This window comes from Diceros bicornis, chromosome 6, assembly GCF_020826845.1.
Source record: "Diceros bicornis minor isolate mBicDic1 chromosome 6, mDicBic1.mat.cur, whole genome shotgun sequence".
Taxonomy (NCBI): domain Eukaryota; kingdom Metazoa; phylum Chordata; class Mammalia; order Perissodactyla; family Rhinocerotidae; genus Diceros; species Diceros bicornis.
Window position 1 is genome coordinate 69,210,906 of NC_080745.1, and position 21,519 is coordinate 69,232,424.

At 39.3% G+C, this 21,519-nt stretch overlaps 1 protein-coding gene across 1 annotated transcript in view; it reads left to right on the forward strand.

Annotated features, from left to right (window-relative positions):
• CFAP58 (cilia and flagella associated protein 58) overlaps nt 1-20,303 on the forward strand; it is a 92,292-nt gene extending 71,989 nt beyond the window's left edge. The window contains exons 16-18 of the mRNA XM_058544380.1: nt 13,876-13,995; nt 16,383-16,516; nt 20,187-20,303. Of these exons, the coding sequence (XP_058400363.1) occupies nt 13,876-13,995; nt 16,383-16,516; nt 20,187-20,298 (366 nt within the window). The 3' untranslated portion in view covers nt 20,299-20,303. The remainder of the gene's footprint in view (nt 1-13,875; nt 13,996-16,382; nt 16,517-20,186) is intronic.
• Nucleotides 20,304-21,519: the final 1,216 nt, after the last annotated feature.

A 21,519-nucleotide genomic window follows, 5' to 3' on the forward strand; every position in this document is an offset into this window, starting at 1 on the left:
ATGATGGACATTTAGGGTTTTTTTCCCCCCAAACTTTCACTATTGTAAAAGTATTTCAGTGGGCGTTCCTGTACAAGTTTCCTACACATATATGAGCATCTCTCTATGGTATGTGCTTAGAGGTAGGGGAAAGACTTTCTAAGTGTAATACCAAAGGCAGAAGTCACAAAAGAAGAGTGATAACTTTGTCTGCATAAAAAGTTAAAACATCATCAGTACAGCAGAAAGCACTTTAAAAAAGGAAAGACAAAAAAAGAAAAAATATTTGCAACAAATACGGCAGAGAAAGGATCAATATCCTTCATATATAAAGAACTTTTGCAAATCAATTGAAAAAGATGATCACCTCCATGAATAAGTTGGTAGAAATCATCAGCAAATAATTCACAAAGAAAGAAATATGACTTGCTAATTAAACATATGAAATATGATTAACATTATTAGTAATCAAAAGCATGAAAATTAAAAGAATAATTATCTTTTTTTTGCCTATCAGATTGGCAAAGATGAAAAAAGAATGATGATACCTAGTGCTAGTGGGAACATGCAGGTAATAGGCACTTTTATGTACTGGGGGTGGAGTTTAAATTGATGTAAACTTTCTAGAAGAGTTTGGTAGTATGTATTAAAAGTCCTTATAATGTGCAAACTCTGGCTCAGAAATTCTACATTAGGACTTAATCCAGAGAAAATCAATCAGTTGTGTACAAAGACATTGTACTGAAGATGCTTACTGTAATGTTATTTATGCTATATATAAAATTAAAGATGAACCAGTGATGATAATGTACCATGAACTGAAGAATATGGCTACATCAACCCAAGGTTAAAAAACCCAACAACACTATGATAACACCAAGGATTCAGTTAATTTGAGGAAATTGGAAAGGCCTTCCAGTGGAAGTTACTTTGAACAGGGTCTTGAAGAATGAGAAGGTGTTTGACAAGGGGTGGAGGTGGGAGTGGGAGAAGGGCATTCTGGAGAAATGAGCAGCCAGTGCAAAGGGAAGGAGGCTTAAAAGAAACTGGTGGATCAGGGAATGACAATGACTTATGTGATGGACTTACAGGGAACATGAAGGGGAGCAGAGCAAGGATGGAGCCATCTCTGCTCCGAGCCCATCTTGTGCTATCATGGTCCTATTATTGCTTGGAAGCTTTTTAGAATTTAATCACAGAATCCAAATTACTTGGAATTATTTCAACTTGAGTATATAATTCCATCAGAGTATTTCTTGTTTTAAAATTTAATTTGTACTATGTACTATTCCAAAGATTTTCCAAGTTAGTGAGATTTTTCCTGAGCTGCCTTTCATTGGCCCCATTGCATGTTTTAATAACTTGGTTGTGTAAGGTCCTTTATTTATGCAGCTATCATTGTCACTGTACAGTTACACAGCTGCTCTGTTCTCTCCTGATCCCTCACTACCTTGGCCTTCTTCCTGGTCTGGCTGGTGACTAAGAGTGGTAAAGGGAGGGTACTTGGCAATGGATTGGAAGAAGCCAAGAGTGTGCTGGTCCAGGCTTGGAGTCACACTAGCCTGGGTTAGAGTCCTGACTCTGTGATTTGTAGGTGTATGATTGTGGGCAAGTTACTTAGCCTTGCTGAGCCTCAGTTTCCTGATTTGTGAAATGGAATTGATGTGTGAGGATTACATGGATATCTATACACTGGTTTTCAGAGCTTGTGGTATGTGCTCAATAGCTGTTAGCTATTATTATAATTACCATTTTATGAATAATTGGAATCATCCTGCCTTCTCCTATTAATCCCGAAGGGGTCATTCCTATTATATGCCTAATTAACCATTTATGATTCTAGAATTTTCCTTGTGTTTCCTACCTCAGTGGCAGCTTGGTGAAAGGAAGCTGGGAGTTCAACATCTGGCATGACTCTTGACCCAGGCTTTAAGGAGAAAAGCGTAAGAGGCCTTGAGGTTTCCTTCTAAGTTAGACAATTTAGACAGGGCCTGAGGAAGAAACCCTTTTTAGGACCAAGAAATATGTGCTTGATTGAAGCATGCCCCTAGGCTCTCTCTCTCTAGAACCCCGACGTTCATGCAGCCTAGTTCACCCACCCTGAACAAATCACCAGGAGCAACGGTCCTGGAGGGAGAGGTCCAGCAGAAAGAAATGCATGGGCCGAGCCAGGTGGCCTTCACAGATGAACCTCTTGAGCCCTGGGGAAGTGATGGACCATTATTAATGATGGAATCTCAGGAGCCTTTCTTTTCAGGGTTGTCCCTTCTCTGATTCTCGTGGCATCATTTGTGCGTGTCTAGAATTGCTCTTATTGTTGAGTCACTTGTCTGTCTGTCTCATTAGACTCTAAATTCCTTGAGAACCACACAATCTACAAGAAGCATGGTCTTTTGGAATCAGGTTTGCTTTACAGCCCTAGCGCTAGTGACCTTGTTCAAGTTACTTAACCTATTTCCTCATCTGTACAATGAAGATGTCCACTGATTTATAGAATTGTTACAAGGATTGGATATAATTTATGAAAAGTGTCTGGCATATAGTAGTTGCTTAATAATTGGTAGCTGGTGATGAGGAGGACAACCATGACAACAGCAGTGATGATGCCAGAGTGTAGCACAGTGCCTAGTGCATCCATCAGCACACGTTGAATGGATAGATGGATGAATGGTTGGGTGAATGAATGGTTTAATGAATGTATGTTTAAATAGATGATTAAATAATTCCAGTGGACTGATTTCAACCTTTGTCCTTTTTGATCTCAACTACATTTGGTACTATCAAACACAGTCTACACTTTCTTCCTCCTTTGTCTTTCAGGGCTCAGAAGTTTGTTGATTCTCCTCCCTCACTGACTGTTTCTTCTCTCTTCTTCTTGGCTCTTTTTTTTTCTTCTTCTCTTATTCCCTAAATGTTAACCATTCTCTAAGGCATATGCTTGAACACTGCTTTTATTGCTTTCTCCCTCAAGGATCTTGTTCTTTATTAAGGCTTCAATTTTCACCTTTATGTAGATACAGTCCTGGCTGCTAATCTAGGCTTTCCTGTGTTCTGGGTTCACATTTCTTGATACTTGTTTGTCAAAAGGATGTCCTGTTGACTCCTTAAAATTGAACTTACCATCTTCTTCCTGAAGCCCAGCTCCTTCCCTGGTTTCTCTGGGTGTGCACGTTCGTGATGTGGCAGCTTTTCCAGACACCCAGAGGCTTGAAATGCCAGAGTCACTTCTGACTCCTCCATCCTCCTCCTACCATGTCGGTTGCTGAGTCATGTAAATTCCATCTCCACATGCTCTTGCATCTGTTTATATCTTTATATTTTTTCCCCTAGCTACTTCCTGATTCAGATCCTCGTTTTTATTATCTTAGACCAATGTTCTCCAAAGTGGAGCCCTTAAGATAATCCACTGAGGGTTAGAAGAAAATATTAGCATTTCTACATATGTATGCATTTTTATCTCAGTCCTAAAAATGTTCTATTTTGTATATGTCTTATAATGTAAATAGTTTATTAGAGTAGTACTGTATACAATACATAATAATATATTAATATTACTAATATAATAATAACATATTATCCACCAAGAAACCCTCAGTGATTTCCTACTGGCTATCATGTTGAAAACAAACTCACCTGCCTGTCAGTCAAGACACATAGAGTCCTCCTTTCCAGTCTAGTAAGACAGTCCCTTAAAACTTCCCCTGCACATCCTGCAGGCTTACTGGCTGCTTCGTGCTCTCACTTCCTCAACTTTACACCTTTGTTTGCATTTTTCCTTCTTTTACTCTCCGCCTGCTATAAGAATGGGATGCACCAGGCACTGCGCTATGCTCTGGTATCATCATCGCTGTTGTCATGGTTGTCCTCATCACGGCCAGCTACCAGTGTAGCTTATATGCCAGTCACTTTTCATAAATTATATCCAACCCTTATAACAATTCTATAAATCAGTGGATATCTTCATTGTACAGATGAGGAAATAGGTTAAGTAACTTGACCAAGGTCACTAGCGCTAGAGCTGTGAAGCAAACCTGATTCCAAAAATATGTGTAGTGCTTAAGAGCAAGGGTGCAGATACGTATACACACACACATACATGTTTATCTCAATCTTTGACATGTTATATTTTATATAGGTTCAAATCTTGGTTCTGTTGCTTTCTAGTTGTTTCATTTGGGCAAGTCACGGGCACTTCTGAGCCTCAACGTCCTCATCTGGAAAATAGGGATAATCACCATCAGTTCTCTGGTTTGCTGTGATGAGTTATTGAAATAACACGTATGTTGAGCTTAGCATCATGCCTGGCACATTCAGAATACACGCTTCTAGAAACGAGAGCTGCTGCTGTTACTCTTTTCCAGTATGCTTTGTCCAATTCTCCCAAATTGTGAGATTGTGCTGAAAGTGAGTATTGTCATAATATAAAAATAGTCACTAATGAGCTTGCCATTTATTGACTATTGCCTACTCAGACATCCCTCCGAGCATCACGTGACTAACTCCTGCCCATCTTGACATCATTGCTTTCTCTTTTTCGGTAGGATTGTCCAATATTATTAATACCCAACAGGAGATGCAAATACAATGCAAAGCAATTGTAAAGTAAAATTGTAAACTTTGCAAAAGATGCCAGGTCTCATGAAGTCAATGCAAATGATATTAGGAAGATGCTGGAGTCATATGCAAAGGCAATGACAAATCAGCATCTGGTGGAAAAAGAAAAAATTGAATAAGTGTAAGTACAGGTACCCCAAAAAAGAACGTTTTAAATATCAAAGGATTAAGAGAGAATTTGGGAGAAATTAATGAAGATTTTGAATATTTCTGCTAAAGGAAGTCTTTTAAAAATAATTGCTCAGAGTACTTAACTAAGATACACAAAGCATTAACCATAAAAGAACTTATGGATAAATCTTGCTACCTTAAAATTAAGAATGTCTGCTCCTCAAAAGAAGTCATAAAGAAAGCAAGGCAAAACTTTGTCTGTATCTATTCAGAATATATAAAGAATTACAAATCAATAAGAAAAAGACAACTCAGAAGAGAAGTAGAAAAACAATGTAGGTGAACAGGCATTTCTCAGAAGAGGAAACACAAATGATGAATAAACTTGAAAAAAAAAATGCCTAACCTTATTTTATAACCAGGAAACTGAAATATACAACCACATTGAGATACCATTTTACTATTTCTATAGGGAGAAAAGTTTAGATATCTGTATTAGTTATCCATTATTCTGTTGTAAATTACCACCAACTTAACAGCTTAAAGTGACACACATTATCTCATAATTCCAGTAGATCAGGAGTCTGGGTATGGCTTAGCTGGGTCCTCTGCTCAGGAATACCTGACAGCACTATGTAATGACAAGGATGCAGATCAGTGGAGATTTTATTAAACACTTTGTAAAATAATTTTACATCTTACAAAGTTGAACATTCATATATCTTTAAGATGCAGCATTTCCTCTTCTAGGTCTATGTGCTGGGAAGACTTATCCTTGTGAACTAGACAACATGCACAAGAACATTGTTGATAAAAACAAAACCCTGGAAACAACAAATGCCTGCCGACAGGAGAATGGATAAATCATGGAATTCTCACCCAATGGGATATGAAATGAACTACATGAACAGAAACACACAACAGCATTAATAAGTCTTAGAACTATCAAGTCAAGTAAAACAAGCATGGCAAAGAAAACTAGGAATACTCAGATATATTTTATAAAGCTTAAAGCAAAGCAAAATTAAATAACAGGGGGCCCAGCCTGGTGGCGTAGTAGTTAAGGTCGTGTGCTCTACTTCAGCAGCCTGGGGTTCGCGGGTTTGGATCCTGGGCACGGACCTACACGCTGCTCGACAAGCCGTGCTGTGGCAGTGTCTCACCTACAAAATAGAGGAAGATTGGCACAGATGTTAGCTCAGGGACAATATTCCTCACACACACACACACTAAAAATTAAATAATAGACATATGATAAAAGTATATGAAAAAAATCTGGGGAATGATAATAACAGGATTCAGAATGTTGCTCACCCTGGCTGATGGTGGCAGTTGTGTAGGCACAGGGATGAGATGGAGAAGAGAGTACACAGATTCTAGCTATTTGATAATGTTCTCTTTCATAAATTGGGTGATGGATTCCTCATGAACGTTCATTTTATTGTTATGCTTTATAGTTATTTATGCTATATATATTCTTTGTATGGTTTTTACATAATAAACATTTATGGAAAAGTTGTACTGTGGAAGTCAGATATATGAAGGAAGTCAAATTGTACTAAAATTTGTCAAAATCCCAATCATTTTAATTGATTATTTGTTCCAGTAAGTAGTACATTATTAAAATTAAAATGTAAATTTTTAAATTATAAGACAAAATAAAATTTTTATGAGTTTTAGATCAGTTATTTGAGGAAAAAAATCTCGTTCAAACTTTTTTCCTTACTATTTCTTATGAAAATTGGTCACATTTTAAGTGGATTGACTTTAAGTGACTTTATCTATTGAATTTGTCCTTTGATCATGATGCCCTTCTCTAATTCATGAATGCAAGTATTGTTGCTGCTACTGCCACTCTCACCAAGATGCAGCTGAACTATTTCCCTCTCTATAGTCTACCAAATGGATATCATCTCTGCCTTTGAACCCACCCACACGCCACACACTACCTATATCACCTCTTTGGGGACTTGGCATTACTCTGTCTTGTTTTATGACTTAGTTATTTGTTTTTCCTTAATCGAATAGTGAGCTTCTTGAGGTTTGGACCTTACTTATCTTTGCATGAAACTAGCACAATAATATGCATAGTACTGGTACTAAATAAAAACTTAGTTAACTTGAATTTTTTCTAGACCTGTTTCATTCCAGGCTTTAAGAAAAGTCAACACTACCATTATTTAATATGTGCAAATTCTTCACATACATTAAGGTGCTAGGTAATGTTTAAAGGTAAAACAAGCCAACAGTTGTAGTAACGAAGTTCAGGCCAGTCTAGATAATTACGTACTTTGTACAGGATTTCACAAACGTATATCTGCATTGGAAATAAAATCCCTTACAAACAGAGCTCTCAAGAAAGTTTGTGTTGCTTATATCAGAAAGCACCAGAAGCATTTTTCCTATTGTTACAAAAATGGTGAAGGTTAGTGCATGCAAATTTCTCATATGCCTCATAAAACACTTAATCATCTACATCTGAAGCCAAGAACCACTGTGGAACCAAGTAGTTCGCTGCTCATAAGGAACTCAGCTGTGTAATTCTGTTTCATCCCCAAATCCAGCATCTCCCATTCTCTCTAGGGGGCTTTACCACTTCATGACATCATAAACAAGACAGGCCCCGAGTTCAGTTTAGCTGACACTTTTGTTATAAGGCTAATAAACAAGAAAGCCCCAAGGTATCAGCCATTATTTTTTCCTTTTCTAAAGCTATATAGAAATGTAATATATTTACAGAGTTTCTAATTTATTTTCCTACTAATGAAAACAGGCATTTCTAGATAAATTAGGCGGTGTTCTGGAGTTGCCTTTACATAAGGAGGGAAGCAATTTTGTTTAAAAGTTTAAATCTGGCCTTAGTCTTTTGTTAAGAATTATGTATGGGGGTGGAAGGTTGGAAAAAGGACCGAAACCAAGCAAATGGACAAAAATGTATTGCATTTTTTTTGATTGTGGAAAAGAGTTATGTGTGCAATCAGAGTTTCTGTGTTGAAGGAGGCTGTTTAAAAAGTCAACACATTATTTAGTTGAGGACTGCAGTTTAAGAGTTGTGCTTGCATTTTCATACTCACATGTGTCAGTGTGTACATGCACATACAGGTAGAGTTTTCAGAGCCAATTAATTTGGATACATTTGCAAGTCTTATGAATTAAAAAAAGTATTTGAAACCACTTGCACTAACAGAAAACCACTACAAACATTTAATTAAGAGATCAAGGTTGTACATCAAGTGATTTCCTGAGTTATACACAATATACACAACGAAAAATTTAGCTCAAAGTTATGAAACTTATAGTACCAGCTCACTAGGGTGAATTATACAAGCTCTGCTAACTGGAAGATGTTACCCAATGGTCTAATTCTAGTAAAAGTTATCAACATAGATATATCTTATCTCTATTGATGTGTACTATTTAAATTTGATGGGCATAGTTTGCTGACAATGTAATTGCAAGCAACAAAATTACTGAGCACCTAGAATGAGTAGAGCACAATAGTAGGTATAAGGGATATATAGAAAGATCCTTCATGGTAAAGGCTCATAATTCAATGGGAGAGAAAGAATGGTTTCATAAAGATTAAATACTGAAGTAACATAAATGGCATCTGTTGACATTTTGGAAAAGAGATTTTTCTGTATATTCTGAGAAGTAGACTCTCTCAGAAGTAGTGGTTATGGGATTTTTTTTTTTTTTTTTTTTGTGAGGAGATCAGCCCTGAGCTAACATCCGCCAATCCTCCTCTTTTTTTGCTGAGGAAGACGGCCCTGGGCTAACATCGGTGCCTATCTTCCTCCACTTTATATGGGACGCCGCCACAGCATGGCTTACCAAGCAGTACTTCGGTGCGCGCCCGGGATCCGAACCAGCTAACCCCGGGCCGCCGCAGCGGAGTGCGCGCACCCAACCGCTTGCGCCACCGGGCCGGCCCCGATTTTTTGTTTTTTTAAAATCAACTTCATCTTAAACTCATTGGGTGAGCTACAGTTGAAGACAAGATGGAGTCTCTCTCCTTGGAGAACATGGTATCCAACCATCTGAGTGGATGGCTTTCACCCTGGTGGGTGTAGATAAGTGTGTCTTTGGCTCAGGAGGAAAACTGCGTGTTTCACATGAGTTAGCTATTCATAGGGTGAGGCAATTATTCCCAATGCTTGCCCAAGCAAATTGATGAATCCAGGGTGAGCAGAATCAATGCACTGGCATTTGCCAAACACAGATTCAGATGAAAACAGAATAAATTAGTTCCTCTTAGTCAGTTATTGCCTCGAGTAGGCGAGCAGAGGAAGAAGAGGTGTTAAAGTGCACCTAAATGTGAACTACCTTCTGTTTCCAGCTGAAGATGCAAGGCAAAAGACAGGGAATATAAACAGACAGTGAATATAAAATTGTAGCTCAGTGGGGAAAGAGGATCTGTGAGCAACTCAATTTTTTGCTCTGAATTGTACCCAGAATAGCACTGACTCTTATTTGCATAGACTGTTCAGAATGTAGACTTTTAATTCATTGTCACGTAAAATACAAATACCTGAAGTCTGAGTGATTCCGTGTCTGGAGTTTCCAATATTGGGTTATAGACTGTCACCATGTAATGACAGCATTATTTGAAGCTAATACTGTAATTAATTTCTTACCACTGTACTCAGCCAATATTGACAATGAGCTGCGCTGTTATCCAGCATAACTTGGCAGAGACTCTTGCAGCAAAAGAATCCATGACCATGTCTGACAGTTTGTCCAACTGAGAGAATGGGATGTCTAGCAAGAGAACATCATTTCAAGAATAGACATAGTATGGTTAATGCTTGCAAGACATGCTCAGCCAAAGAGAAAGCTAGTGTCTTGGTGTTAATAGTCTAGCTTTTTTTCTAGGATAGCTGTTCATAAAATAATTTAAAGCTTGAAGTATTCTACAAAGTAATGTTGATGTGCGTCATGAACAAACTCAGAATAAAGAAAGAAATGCCGACCTGAAGATGCAGTCTTTTTTTGCCGGGGAAATAATACACTATTTATGATTTTCTTATGATGTTTCACTGACATATGGTGCTTCTAACCCAATGACAAATTAATTGACTTGGTTTAAAAAGAAATGAATGTGGCTTAATGAAGAAGGACAGGATATGTATTACAAGGCAGCTGGTTCTGCCACTGCTGGCTTACGGAGACAATATACATCGGACAGCTAATGAGTCTCTGTTGCATAAGATAGATTCTCTTTATAATAGAATTGCATGCTTTGTCTCTAAATGGGGTTATTATACACACCATTGCACAATGTTTGAAGAGCTTGGTTGGCCCTTTTAGAGGGTTAGGAGAGAAATAAATTGAAAAACAATCGTACTTAAGACCTTCAATCCATCAAACACTCCATATTTATCTAAATTACTAGCACGTTCTCCCAAAATACAAATCTGTATGATACGCACAGCTAGAATGTTAATGCTGACCAGCCTTCACTTTGGTTGTATCAGCTAGGTTTTCCGTTGCGAGCGTAGACCAAAATTCATACATGTTGAAGCCTAGCAGTGCATTTCAACCACTACCCCCCTTCCCTTTCCCCCGGCTCTTCGTACTTCCACCCTCTTAGTCCCTGAAGTTTCATTTGGTATTCTTTCCACCCGCCGTGAACACACATGCATCACTTGTCCTGGGTTATTTAACTCAGAACTTTTTGACTTTGAATACTCCAACAGTTTTGATGGTAATTCACTCAGTTTCTTCACTTTTCTCTCCACACTTGTGGGCCCTCACTGTTCAGTCACTCAGTTATCCTTTAGAATAAATCCATTTCAATTCATTTTACAGCCTCAAAACAAACAAACAAACAAACAAACCAGAAAGTGATAGAAAAAGACAGGATAAATGGCAACATCGTTCATTCTGTATACGAAGATTGCATGCCTTATTAGAGGACCTGGGTAGGGGGCTCATTCGGATGATGTAGATCAGTAGAGGGGGGAGCTAAGTCATGCTCTGACCTCTAACACTCTCTAACCTGACTTTGAACCTGATTTCACCTTCTGGTTCCATTCTTCTATTGATGTTATCATGTAGCCTTAGGAATTATGTAGCTCAATTTGATCCAGATTCTTTCAGGGTAATAAAATGTCTTCAAGCCCCAGAGGAGGTGTTGCATGGGAAAAGTGATTCTTGAGTGTACCATGACTAGGTTTTTGACTTGTCACACTTTGGACACACCATTCATTCCTGTTGACCTTGGGGTTCTCACCTACGAGGTGAGGTAACAGTATTTGCTTCTGGCAGCCTTTCTTCTCTGTGTCTCTTTCCTCCCTCCCTGCCAGGAGCAATTGAAAAGAATTACGCCTGTGAAACATTGGAAGGTTCTTGGATTAAGATGGTCTTTTCAGTTTAAGATATTATTATGTCCCAAACTAGATGGCTTCCCCCTCATCATTGGGGGATTCTTTACTTTTCAAGCCTACCCATATTCTAATGCAGAGAAAGGTAAGCTGAAAGAAACAGACAAAACAGTTTCATGGGCTTCTCCGCATATTTGTTACCCTCTCCAAATTGAATCTTGAAGCCTTGTCAGAAGTGTTATTTTTCCAACAGAGCAGGCGTTAAGTGGCTATGGAAAATAAACTCACCTCCTGATATCTTTCTCATTGCTTGCTATATCCATTTACTGGGAAGATTTTATTGTAAGGTGTGACAGGAGGGGTTGTACAGCAAAGGAAAATGACCACCTTGTAATTCTATCTGTTCAAGTTTTCTTCTATTGTGCGGGCTTTTAGATTTCCCTGTCATTTCTGGAATTATTTCTTAAATGATGAGAATTATTTTAATATATGTTTCTCCAGAAGCTTACTCCATCTAGCTATTTTTTTTTTTTTTTTGGTGAGGAAGATTAGCCCTGAGCTAACATCTGTTGCCAGTCCTCCTCTTTTTGCTGAGGAAGATTGGCCCTGAGCTAACTTCCATGCCCATCTTCCTCCACTGTATATGTGGGACATGGCTTGATAAGCAGCGCGTAGGTCTGCACACGGGATCCGAACCTGCAAACCCTAGGCGGAATGTGCGAACTTAACCACTACGTCACCGGGCCGGCCCATCCGGCTAAATTTTAAGTTGCATACACGTTTTTGAAAAGTGGAGCCATGTTATTTGTAATAAAGTTTCTATAATTTGGCCAGGGAAAAGGAAAAACTAAAACAAATGGTAACAATGACTAGTTAATGAATTTTGTTTTACCTATTCTTTTTATGACTTTTATGTTCTCTGGTAAAAACAGATTGTTTGATGACAATGCTAAGAATGCTTAGCTCTGGGTAAAAATTAGTTTCCATTTGACTGGATGTTTCATTTAATGAGAGGGCTTGTATTTTTTTCCTTTAATGTAATTACCTTAAGAAAATAAATATGTACCGAGGCAAATGAGTAGACACACTAGTCTTGATCAATGTTTGTTCAAATTATTGCAGTTGAGAGGAATGGGAATCTAGGATTGAGATGCCTTGGAAGTAAATCTTTGCTTGTATGTAATACCTTCAGTTCAAAGATCTGAAAACATGTTACAAGCAATTAAACTTCAGGGTACAAATGGGAATTCTATATTGTTTGTTGGTTAAATTAAGTTACAGAATTATGATTTGCTTTGGGTTCCTAGGAGGTCCTTTCTTTTAGTTCTACAAATTTGCATATCCTAGTTTTTCTGGATTTTTACCTATTCCGTCAAACCATTTCCAGATCTCATTTTTTCCCATGTCATAATTCATAAAAGACTCACTTTCTATATTTCCTTCTTCTGATTTTTTTCTTCAACCTCTGTGACTTTATTGCAGGCTTTCTAAGGTCAGTGGCACTGACCTAATAGCCCACCCCAAAGGCCATCTTTACTCCCTCTCTTGTTTCTTCTCTTTATCCCATTCGATGTCACTGACAACTCAAATCATTTCTCCCTTTTTAAATGTCTGCCTTTTCTTGGTTTTGGGGACATTCAATTACTCTCCCCCATTCTCTTTCTCTAGGTCTTTCTTACTTACCCACCCTTTATATGCTGGTTCTCCCAAAGATCTGGTTGTCCTGGCCCACCCTATAAGCCATCCCTGGTCGAAGGATCCACTCTCATGGCTCTAGCCATGACCCACCTCTAGCTCCAACTTGCTCCTCAGTTCTCAATGCTGGGGCCACATTTTCAACTCCTCTTCTAGATAAACCACAGGGCCTCAAGCTCAATGTATCCAGAACCCACTGATTATTAGAAGTGAACACAGTGACAATTCTCTTCCCCTTCAGCCCACGCCTTCTCCTACCCTCTGTGCCTCCATTACCATCACCCGTCAGGCCCCCACTTGTCCACATTAGAGACTTCGGAGTCATCTTGGCTCCTGCTCCTTCCTTCCTCATTTGTCTGATCGTTCACCAAATCCTACTAATTCTACCTCAGGAATGTCTTCACGTCTACCTGTTTTCCATCCTAGTTGCCTCAGGTCTTGCTTTCTTCATCTTCTGCTTGTACTGGTGCCCCAAGCAGTCTCCTCACTCTGTTCTCTGCTTTCCTACTGGAGTTATCCCTCTGAAGACAAACCCAGGTGTGGCTCATCCTGGGCTCCCCATTGCCTAAAGGATGTGGTCCCAAACCATGTCCTGTGTGACACATGCAGTCTGGTCCCCACCTATGAGCCCGTCCTTCTCTCTCTGCTTCTCCTTCCCCCTGCCCTGTGCACCTGCTGAACTAGACTCACCACTTCCCTGTCCTATCACTGAACCATGGCCTAAAAAGCTCTTCTTTTCTCTCTGTGCTTGGAGGAAACTCCTACTCATTCTTCAAGGGACAATTCAAATGACATTTTTGTGAAATTTCCCCCTCGCTCTTCCAACCAGAGTTAGTCACTGCCTGCTTTACTGGCCACAGCACTTTGTCGAGATCTTCCATCACTGCCCTTGTCTCTCAGTTATGTGATTATAAGTTTAGGTAGAGAGGGACTTTCTCTTCCTTATTTGTCTTATTATTTGGGCACAGCCTAGGCCCTTGATCAGGGTTGGTTTGATGCACGATTGAAGGAATCTATAGGTGAATGTAATCAGTGTGGAGCTAAGAAGTAACTTAGGGTAGTCCCAAATCATCCTGACCACGTGGTGAAAGACACTTTCCTTGTCTTGATGGGGCTGTTTATCTCCGCTCGTGCTTATGCTCTCCACCAGGAAAAGGAGAAACTGTATGTGGAACTAAAGCTCATCCTGGCCCGGCTGCCTGGGCCGGAGGCGGCGGAGCAGCTACAGATCTACCGCCACACGCTGCGGGAGAAGACCAAGCAGCTTAAGGTAAGTGGGAGCCTCTGCTCTTTGCTGGCCGAAGGACGGCCACACTCTGGGGAGCACACCTGGACAACACTGCCTCGACACAATGAGTCAGGTCCCCAAATGCCATAGTCCACTGAGGTCAGCTTTTTAGGACTCCAGTCCCAGGAGGAGCAGGGGAGGCCTCAGAGATACCCCTCTGCTCCTAGGCTAATAGACCCCACAATTCTCCATTTCCCAAAAGAGAGAAGTAAGCAAATGAGGAAAGAGTTGAGGAGAGGATGATGGCGATGGGGTGGAAATTTGGGGAACAGGATCTGCATGGATGATCTCAAGATGTTTTAGACAAATTGGATGGTGGGGAAGAACAGAGAAAATATTTTAACACCATCGCCCACTGAAGCAGATTACTGTGCCAGATCAGGTTTTCGCTGTTCCATTCCGGCTGAAATAAATGTACACAAAGCACAGGCTACTCCCCAGCCCCTGGGGCCTTGCTTCACGACCATCTATCAAATGAGTAGCCGTGAAAGGGAAAGAAAATCATACAGAAGTTCTATTAGAATAAATTCCCTTCTAAGTGACATAAGAACTTCCATTGAGGAGATGGAATTTTTTACTATTACATGTGCCTTTTTAAAGTTTTCTCAAAAACTGTGTGTTCCCACTATATTTTGAGCTTTACATCCTCAATGAGAACTTAGATATTCTTGGCAGGTCAGAGAAATCTTATACACACATGCTCACAGAATATAACACATGCCAGCTGAATTCGAGCCCTCACCTGTGCAATGAGGGTAATAATCGTTGCCTTTCTGCCTTGGGTACAAAAGATGCCACGCTACTAATGTAGCACTAATCTTCTTACAAATAGGTTGTTGTAAAATCACATCCTATTACTTAAAAAAGGCAGATGAAACAGAAGTCTAATTAGAACATTCATTTTCAACTTATCGCTCTAAGTGTTCATGTCACATGAGTATGCTGAGACATAATTTGAGTTTTGCATGAGGCATAATCTTTTGATAATTTTCATTCCTTTAAACAATCAAATATTTCAAAGTAAAAACTTATTTTCTCTTTTTTTCAGGGGCGGGTGTAGATTAGAAAAGCACACCTTTGTCTTTACGCTGTGGTCAGAGAACCACACATAGCGCTGGGTTGCATTAAATGGCTCACAGCAGCCTTTTGTTACTTTAACCCTGTATCTCAGGAAATCCAGAGTTTTGCTCTGAATGAAATGTGACCCCTGGTGGAAGAGGTTCAGAGGTGGATGGTGCCGAGAGCCTGTCCGCCAGTTTGTGCTCATTATCTGGACTCTTTTTTAGGGAATTCTATATTCATTGTGTAGAAACAGAGTCTTTGTTCCCAAGAACCTAACTATTAAGACAGGTTTTCTTCCAACATGAAGATCATATTCTTTAGCCCATGATAACATAGTTAGACTCATTTTCACAGCAATTAAGAGGAAAATGAGTTCAAAAGCAGATAAACATTCAAAAGACAAAGATCCCTCTTTTATGCAAATTTTTAAAATAGTGAGGGAGAGGAAAACAAGTAGGGTCTATTACCTGCCCCTTAGAGAAATAGCCTTCCTTTTCTCCCTTCGGTTTTTGTGGGGAGCACCCCCAGCTTTGGCCTGCTTTCCACGTTCTATTCAGATGAATTCCCACTCTGCTTGGCCAGCCTGACACCAGTAGCATCTATTGAACACCGCAATGAAGGGCAGATAATCAGGCTTCTTAGGACAGCCCCTCACATGCATTAGACTCTCCCATGCACATGTCACAGCTCCCTGCTTCTTAGAGGTACGTGTCCCAGTGCTGGGACACAGAGAAAACCTGTGAATAATCCCAAAGAACACAATACAGAGGTGACAGACATTTAGTAGAACAGCTACCTTGGAAAACACATAAATTGAACACCTGGTTAGTGGTAGTGGTGGCAGGATGATTTCAGAATAATTTTTACCGTAATCTTCAGATGGATCATGCTCCCTGGTGATGTCTTTCTTGAATGCTTTTTAAAAAGGCTTTAAAAGCAATTTCATACTGTGTCTGGAGTTTTCCTTTCTCTACTCACAGTGTTCCTTAAACACATCACACCATTCATGTGCGAGCCTGTTGAATGTTGCCTGTAGTTCTCCTTCTAAGCAGGGGAATGAGTTTTCACTTAAGTTCCTCACTGGATTATGAGTCCTCAGCCCTCAGCCAGCTTTTCTACCCAGATACAGACCTTGAACTGGTAGAAGTGTGAGGATTAACTGGGTATGCCTTAAACTTGGGAACTTGGGTGTGGTTTTGTACCTCCAGCCCCACTGAGGTAAATGACAGCAGATTAAAAGATTTTTCAGAAAAGGATATTGTCTCACTTCATATCTTCTGTTAATGCTGCTTTATTCACCGCACTAGGTTTTGTCTTCAGAATTGAATATGTATGAATCACAGAGCCAAGAATATAAGTACGAGATCGAGAAACTCACCAATGAACTGCTGGACTTAAAGAAGAAATACCTCACTCAGAAACGTAAAGAACACATTCAGAAGTAAGAGTTAGTCGAATGTTCTTCTAATTTTGTTGTGCCTATTACCTGCTGATAGAAAAATATTTGGTGAACAGTCATAGAGTTGCAGATTTCATGAGGGTAAACCAAGTCACAGGGTGAACAAATGACATTCTACAGGTCACTCACTGGATCCATATCAGAGCAGAGCGGGTGTCTCATCTGACACCGAGGCCCTCCTTAGGACTTGAGAGGGATCCGTTAATATCTGCTCACTGGTGGATCCAACATGGAGCAGAAGAAACATCATGTGACTTTTTTCCCACGCTGTTCTCATGGTTTGGAGATAATGCCATAACTGTGTCTGCAAATGAGGTTCACAATCAGCCTTGTACAGGCTGAAGCATATTCACATTTAAAACCACAGGTAGTTTTGCTAAGGGGTCTTGGGTTGGTAAAGCTGTTCTTTCTAATAATAGAGCTGTACCACTGTAATTATGAGCAGTTCATGAATAATTTTCACCTCTGTTTTAGATACACTGTCTCTGAACCACCTCTGTGTCTGGTAACTGACTTCAGTATCTGCTGTGGGGTATGGCCGTGAGCTCTTATTCTTCTAGGAGATAATAATGCAGATGTCAGGTTAACATTTTGGGTTTTAGGATGCCTACATGTCAAAGAGTAAATGTTCTCTTCACCTTGTTATCAGAATTTGCCTAATCCTAGGGTGAGAGATGGGCCCAAATGAATCAGTAGGTTTGAACCTTGGTTTTTGGCTGTGTGGCATTGCCCAAATCCTCTAGTTAATTCTGTAGTGGCTCACATCATGAGTTGAACGTCAAGTTTGGTATTTCATCCACACGGGCATTTCAGGGACACGGTTAAAGAGGGTTTGAATGTATCTGCCTATGATTCATTAGTGGCAAACAGCTATTTAAAGTAACTGGATGCAAGTTCATTTGCCAGTAAAAACCAACACTTCTTGTAAATCAGAATATTCCCTCATTCCATATTTAGACGCCAGTTCCTTCGTAGAATAAAATTCGGCTAAAAATTGTAGCCAATTTAGATGAGTCTCTCTTAATGTGTAGGTCTAGCAACTATCTGATTCAGAATTGCTGGTGCGATTTATTAAATATGCAGGTTCCTAGGCCCCATTTCCAGATATTTGGAGTCAGCAGGCTCTGGATGGGCCTCAGAAATCTGCAGTTTAATCGTCCGGCAGGTGATTTCCATGCACACTGAGGTTTGAGAACCACTGATATTAATGATGTGAATTAAATGAATGTTGGAGTGGAAACTCTGTAGTTTTCTTTTTAGACACCAAGGTTGTGTTTTTAAAACGCCAACATGGCTAGTTTCCATATGAGGCAGGTGTCTAGTGCAGTGGCCTTCAAGCTTTTTAATTGCATACCCTTATCAGCAAACCGTTTTTGAACTTGCAGCCCCCCCATATAAATTTTAAGATAAAATTTTAATTTTAGAATAGTTTTTTACCCCAATATATTTTAATTTATAAATTACATGCAAATACTGTTGTCACTTTGTAATTATTAATAAAGTGAGATTTTTAATTTTGAAAGATATAAGTATAAGCAGACTCTCTCATTTCTTCTTTCCACTCCCCAATGGGTCACCTCACTCATCTTCTAGGTTTCATGCACTCTATTTTGGAGATGGGTGGTCTAGTCTATTACACAGTTACAACCAACTAGCTTGGCTAAACAGTTAATTATCTTTCTAGAGCTGATTAACTTCTCTGCCTGGGCCCTGGGGTTTGGCCTAGTCACCTTTGACCTTATTGACTCCCCTCACAGTTTTCTGGACACAGGGAGCATGCTGAGCCAACAGAGGGGCGCCCCTTCCCAATGGCCCATCCACTAGAACTGCGCTGCCCCCAGCTTAGGCCGCTTGTGGCTATCTAAATTAAAATGAATTACAATTAAATCAAATTAAAAATTCATTCCCTTAGTTGCACTAGTCACATTTCAAGTGCTTAATAGCCACATGTGGCTAGTGGACATCGCATGGGGCAGTCTGGATAGAGAGTTTTTCCATCATCGCGGAAAGTTCTATTGGATTGCACTGCTTTAGAATCTTCACTTTTGTCTGTCCTCTTCTTGCCCTTAAATACTCATTACTTGTAGCCACTCTGACTTCGTTAGTCTGTCATTGGTGGTTCCATTTAGTTGGGGATCTATATACTGGAGGTAGAAAGATGAGTTCATAGGAGAAGAGCAAAAAAGACTAAGGTCTGAAGGAAAACATGCCGAGGCACGAATGAAAGTGCTGAGATGGTTTAGCCTGGAAGGAAGAAAGCTGAAGGGAGTCATTGTAGTGGTCTATAAATACATTAAAAAGATCATGTAAAGGAGACATTATTCCCATTAGTCAGCTTAGACCAAGCCAGAAGCATTAAGCTTAAGTTCCTCCAGAGAGGAAAATTTAGCGTATTTAAGGCAAGAGAGGGCAGGGGGAGGGGCCGCCTGCATCTAACAACAGTCAGGAGGTGGATAAGTTGCCAAAGTACTTGAAGGAATCCTCTTCGCTGGATCCACTCAAAGCTAAAGCTTGTCCTATTTATGGAGGGTGGTTTTTTATAATAATGAGATCAATTCTGCTAAGAGACAGCTGGATTGATTTAATCTCTACAGGTTCTTTCCAAATGGAATAATTTAGAGTAATCTTGGCGGATGTTCTTTTAAAAGAGCAACTCATGTAATTTTTACCTTTTGGCCTTCTTTTGTTTTTCTCAAATACCCTTTTTATCACGCTTCAGTCCGGACCTGCACCCCCACCTGCCCCGACTATCCTACCCCAGACCCCCAGGCTGGTCTACAGTCTGCAGTACCAGTCAGATTCTTCTACAAAAGGTGGAATTCTCTCCCCTAAAGGAAATCATTTCTAATTGTCAAATCTAATTGGTTTTGTTCTTAGTAGTTTGCTTAATTTTTATTTTTAAAAAAACATCCAAAGATGTTTTCCATAAGACCTCTAATTACACAACAGGTAATTGTGTAAATTTAAGGTACCTCTGTGGGAAACCCAAATGTGTGTGTCCATGTGTGTGTATGTGTGTGTATTTAAAGAAGATCTATGTGGAAGATACCTTGTAGATTTTAGGGTAGAACTCCCTTTATCTATTGCCAAATGTACTATCTTATTTATCTTTCCCAGCTTTCTTTGTATCTTAAAATTATTTCTAATAATTACTGCTGCTTGTCTAAAGTTATAGGAAAATTTGTATTTTGTAAATGTCCAAGTTTGATGAAGATACCTTGTGTGAGAGTGATAAATATTTATGTTTCCACTGAACTTTAGAATATAAAAGTTGATAAATGATGAATTAGTCATTATAATTGAGCCAAGAGAAAGATTCTTCTGACTGATCTTTGGAACTAAACAAATGTTTTCTAAAATATGAAGATGATTACAAGTCAGGAGCCTTAAGTTCTTAGTTGTTTGAGTTATAATGAGGTCTTCTGTCCATATTTACATCAACATTAAAAAGGTACATTTAATTGTGTCTTTTCCTAATTCTATGTGTTGTTAGCAAACACCTAATTAGATTTAAGCAACCACCTTGTCTAAAACTGTAAGCTTTAATCAAAGCAGTTTTCAGTGGCTAACTCGCCCTAGGAACTTAGAGAATACCAAGCTTAGGAGAAGAAAAAGATGCTAAGGAAGCTAACTTTCACCTCCTCTCTTACAGAAACAAGGACAGAATATCCATGGATAACACCTTCCCAATGGCCAAACCAACTGGCCCCCGATTTACCGGGGGTGGATTTCCCCTCAACAAGTCATCCAAGGTGAAGTCTTAACTTAAAGCTGCTGGCTGGGTCCAGTCGAACACTCAGGAAATTCGCTCTGGAACATTTTGGAGGAATCTCTTTCAAATCCCTTGGATCACAGATATTTAGGAAAATCAGTGCTCAGATTCCAGGATGGAAAGAAATGCAGAACTATCATAGTCATGTACATAGAACAGTGATGACATTCTACTTGGTCCACATGCATATTAACAGATTGTAATTATATCTATTCAATTAGGCCAACCCATTGCATGAAGCGGATCTTTTGTTACTACCACGTTGTTTGATTTGAAATGCACTACATCTAGAATCTCCGTATGGATGAAGCTTTGGATCTTAATTTCTCTATTATAGACATTGGTGCACTCAAGGGTTTTATATTTAAAAAATATTTTTGAAATGCAGTGTATTCTTATTAATAAGAATCTATTTTAATTATTCTTCATTAACAAGTCATTGCATGAGATGAGAAAGGAGGACAAACTCAAGTATTTAAAAAGTGTTTTGAGAATGATTTCTATGTGGAATTTCTTTTCAGGCCTGGGGTATGAAAATCTATTCCAAAGAGACATACTAATAAACACTTCATATAAAAAATAAAAAAGAAATCTTGTAGAGATTTTGATCTTTGCTTTGGTAGAGTATGTAATTAAAGTTCAAAACTACTGTGAGAAATGTTTAGCAAAAGGATTTGATTCAGAAGAACCAAAACTGTAAAATGAGGAGTTTGGGCTAGTATCCTCTGAAGGGCTATCCTTTCTAGACCTCACATTGGAGAATGGAGTTACATAGGTTAGGGAATCTGTTTGGCTTCCAGTCTGCAGGCCAGCATTTTGAGCCGTTGAATCCATTGTATTTTCTTTTTGTTGAAGCCACAATTTTGTGAGCATCAGTTCAAAGTTCCTTCGTTAAGAGTGTTCCTTCAGTAATATTATGTGAGGACACTGTGGCCATCTCGCTCACAATAACATGACCTCTGTAATTTTTTTGAATTATTGAGGAGTAAGTAACTCAGGGATGAACAAGGACAATATAAGTGGATCATTCCATTTGTGTTACAGGACCAAGGTTTCCAGTGAGAGGAGCAGGAGACTTAATGGTCCCAAGATGTTTGTTCAGATGATACAGAAAGGTGGGATTTTAGAGGGATCTTCTGCATGTTCTGCTGTTCCTCTGCTGTCCCAGAAGCCAGCCCAAAGCAATGATGGCCATGAAAATGATTTATTATGA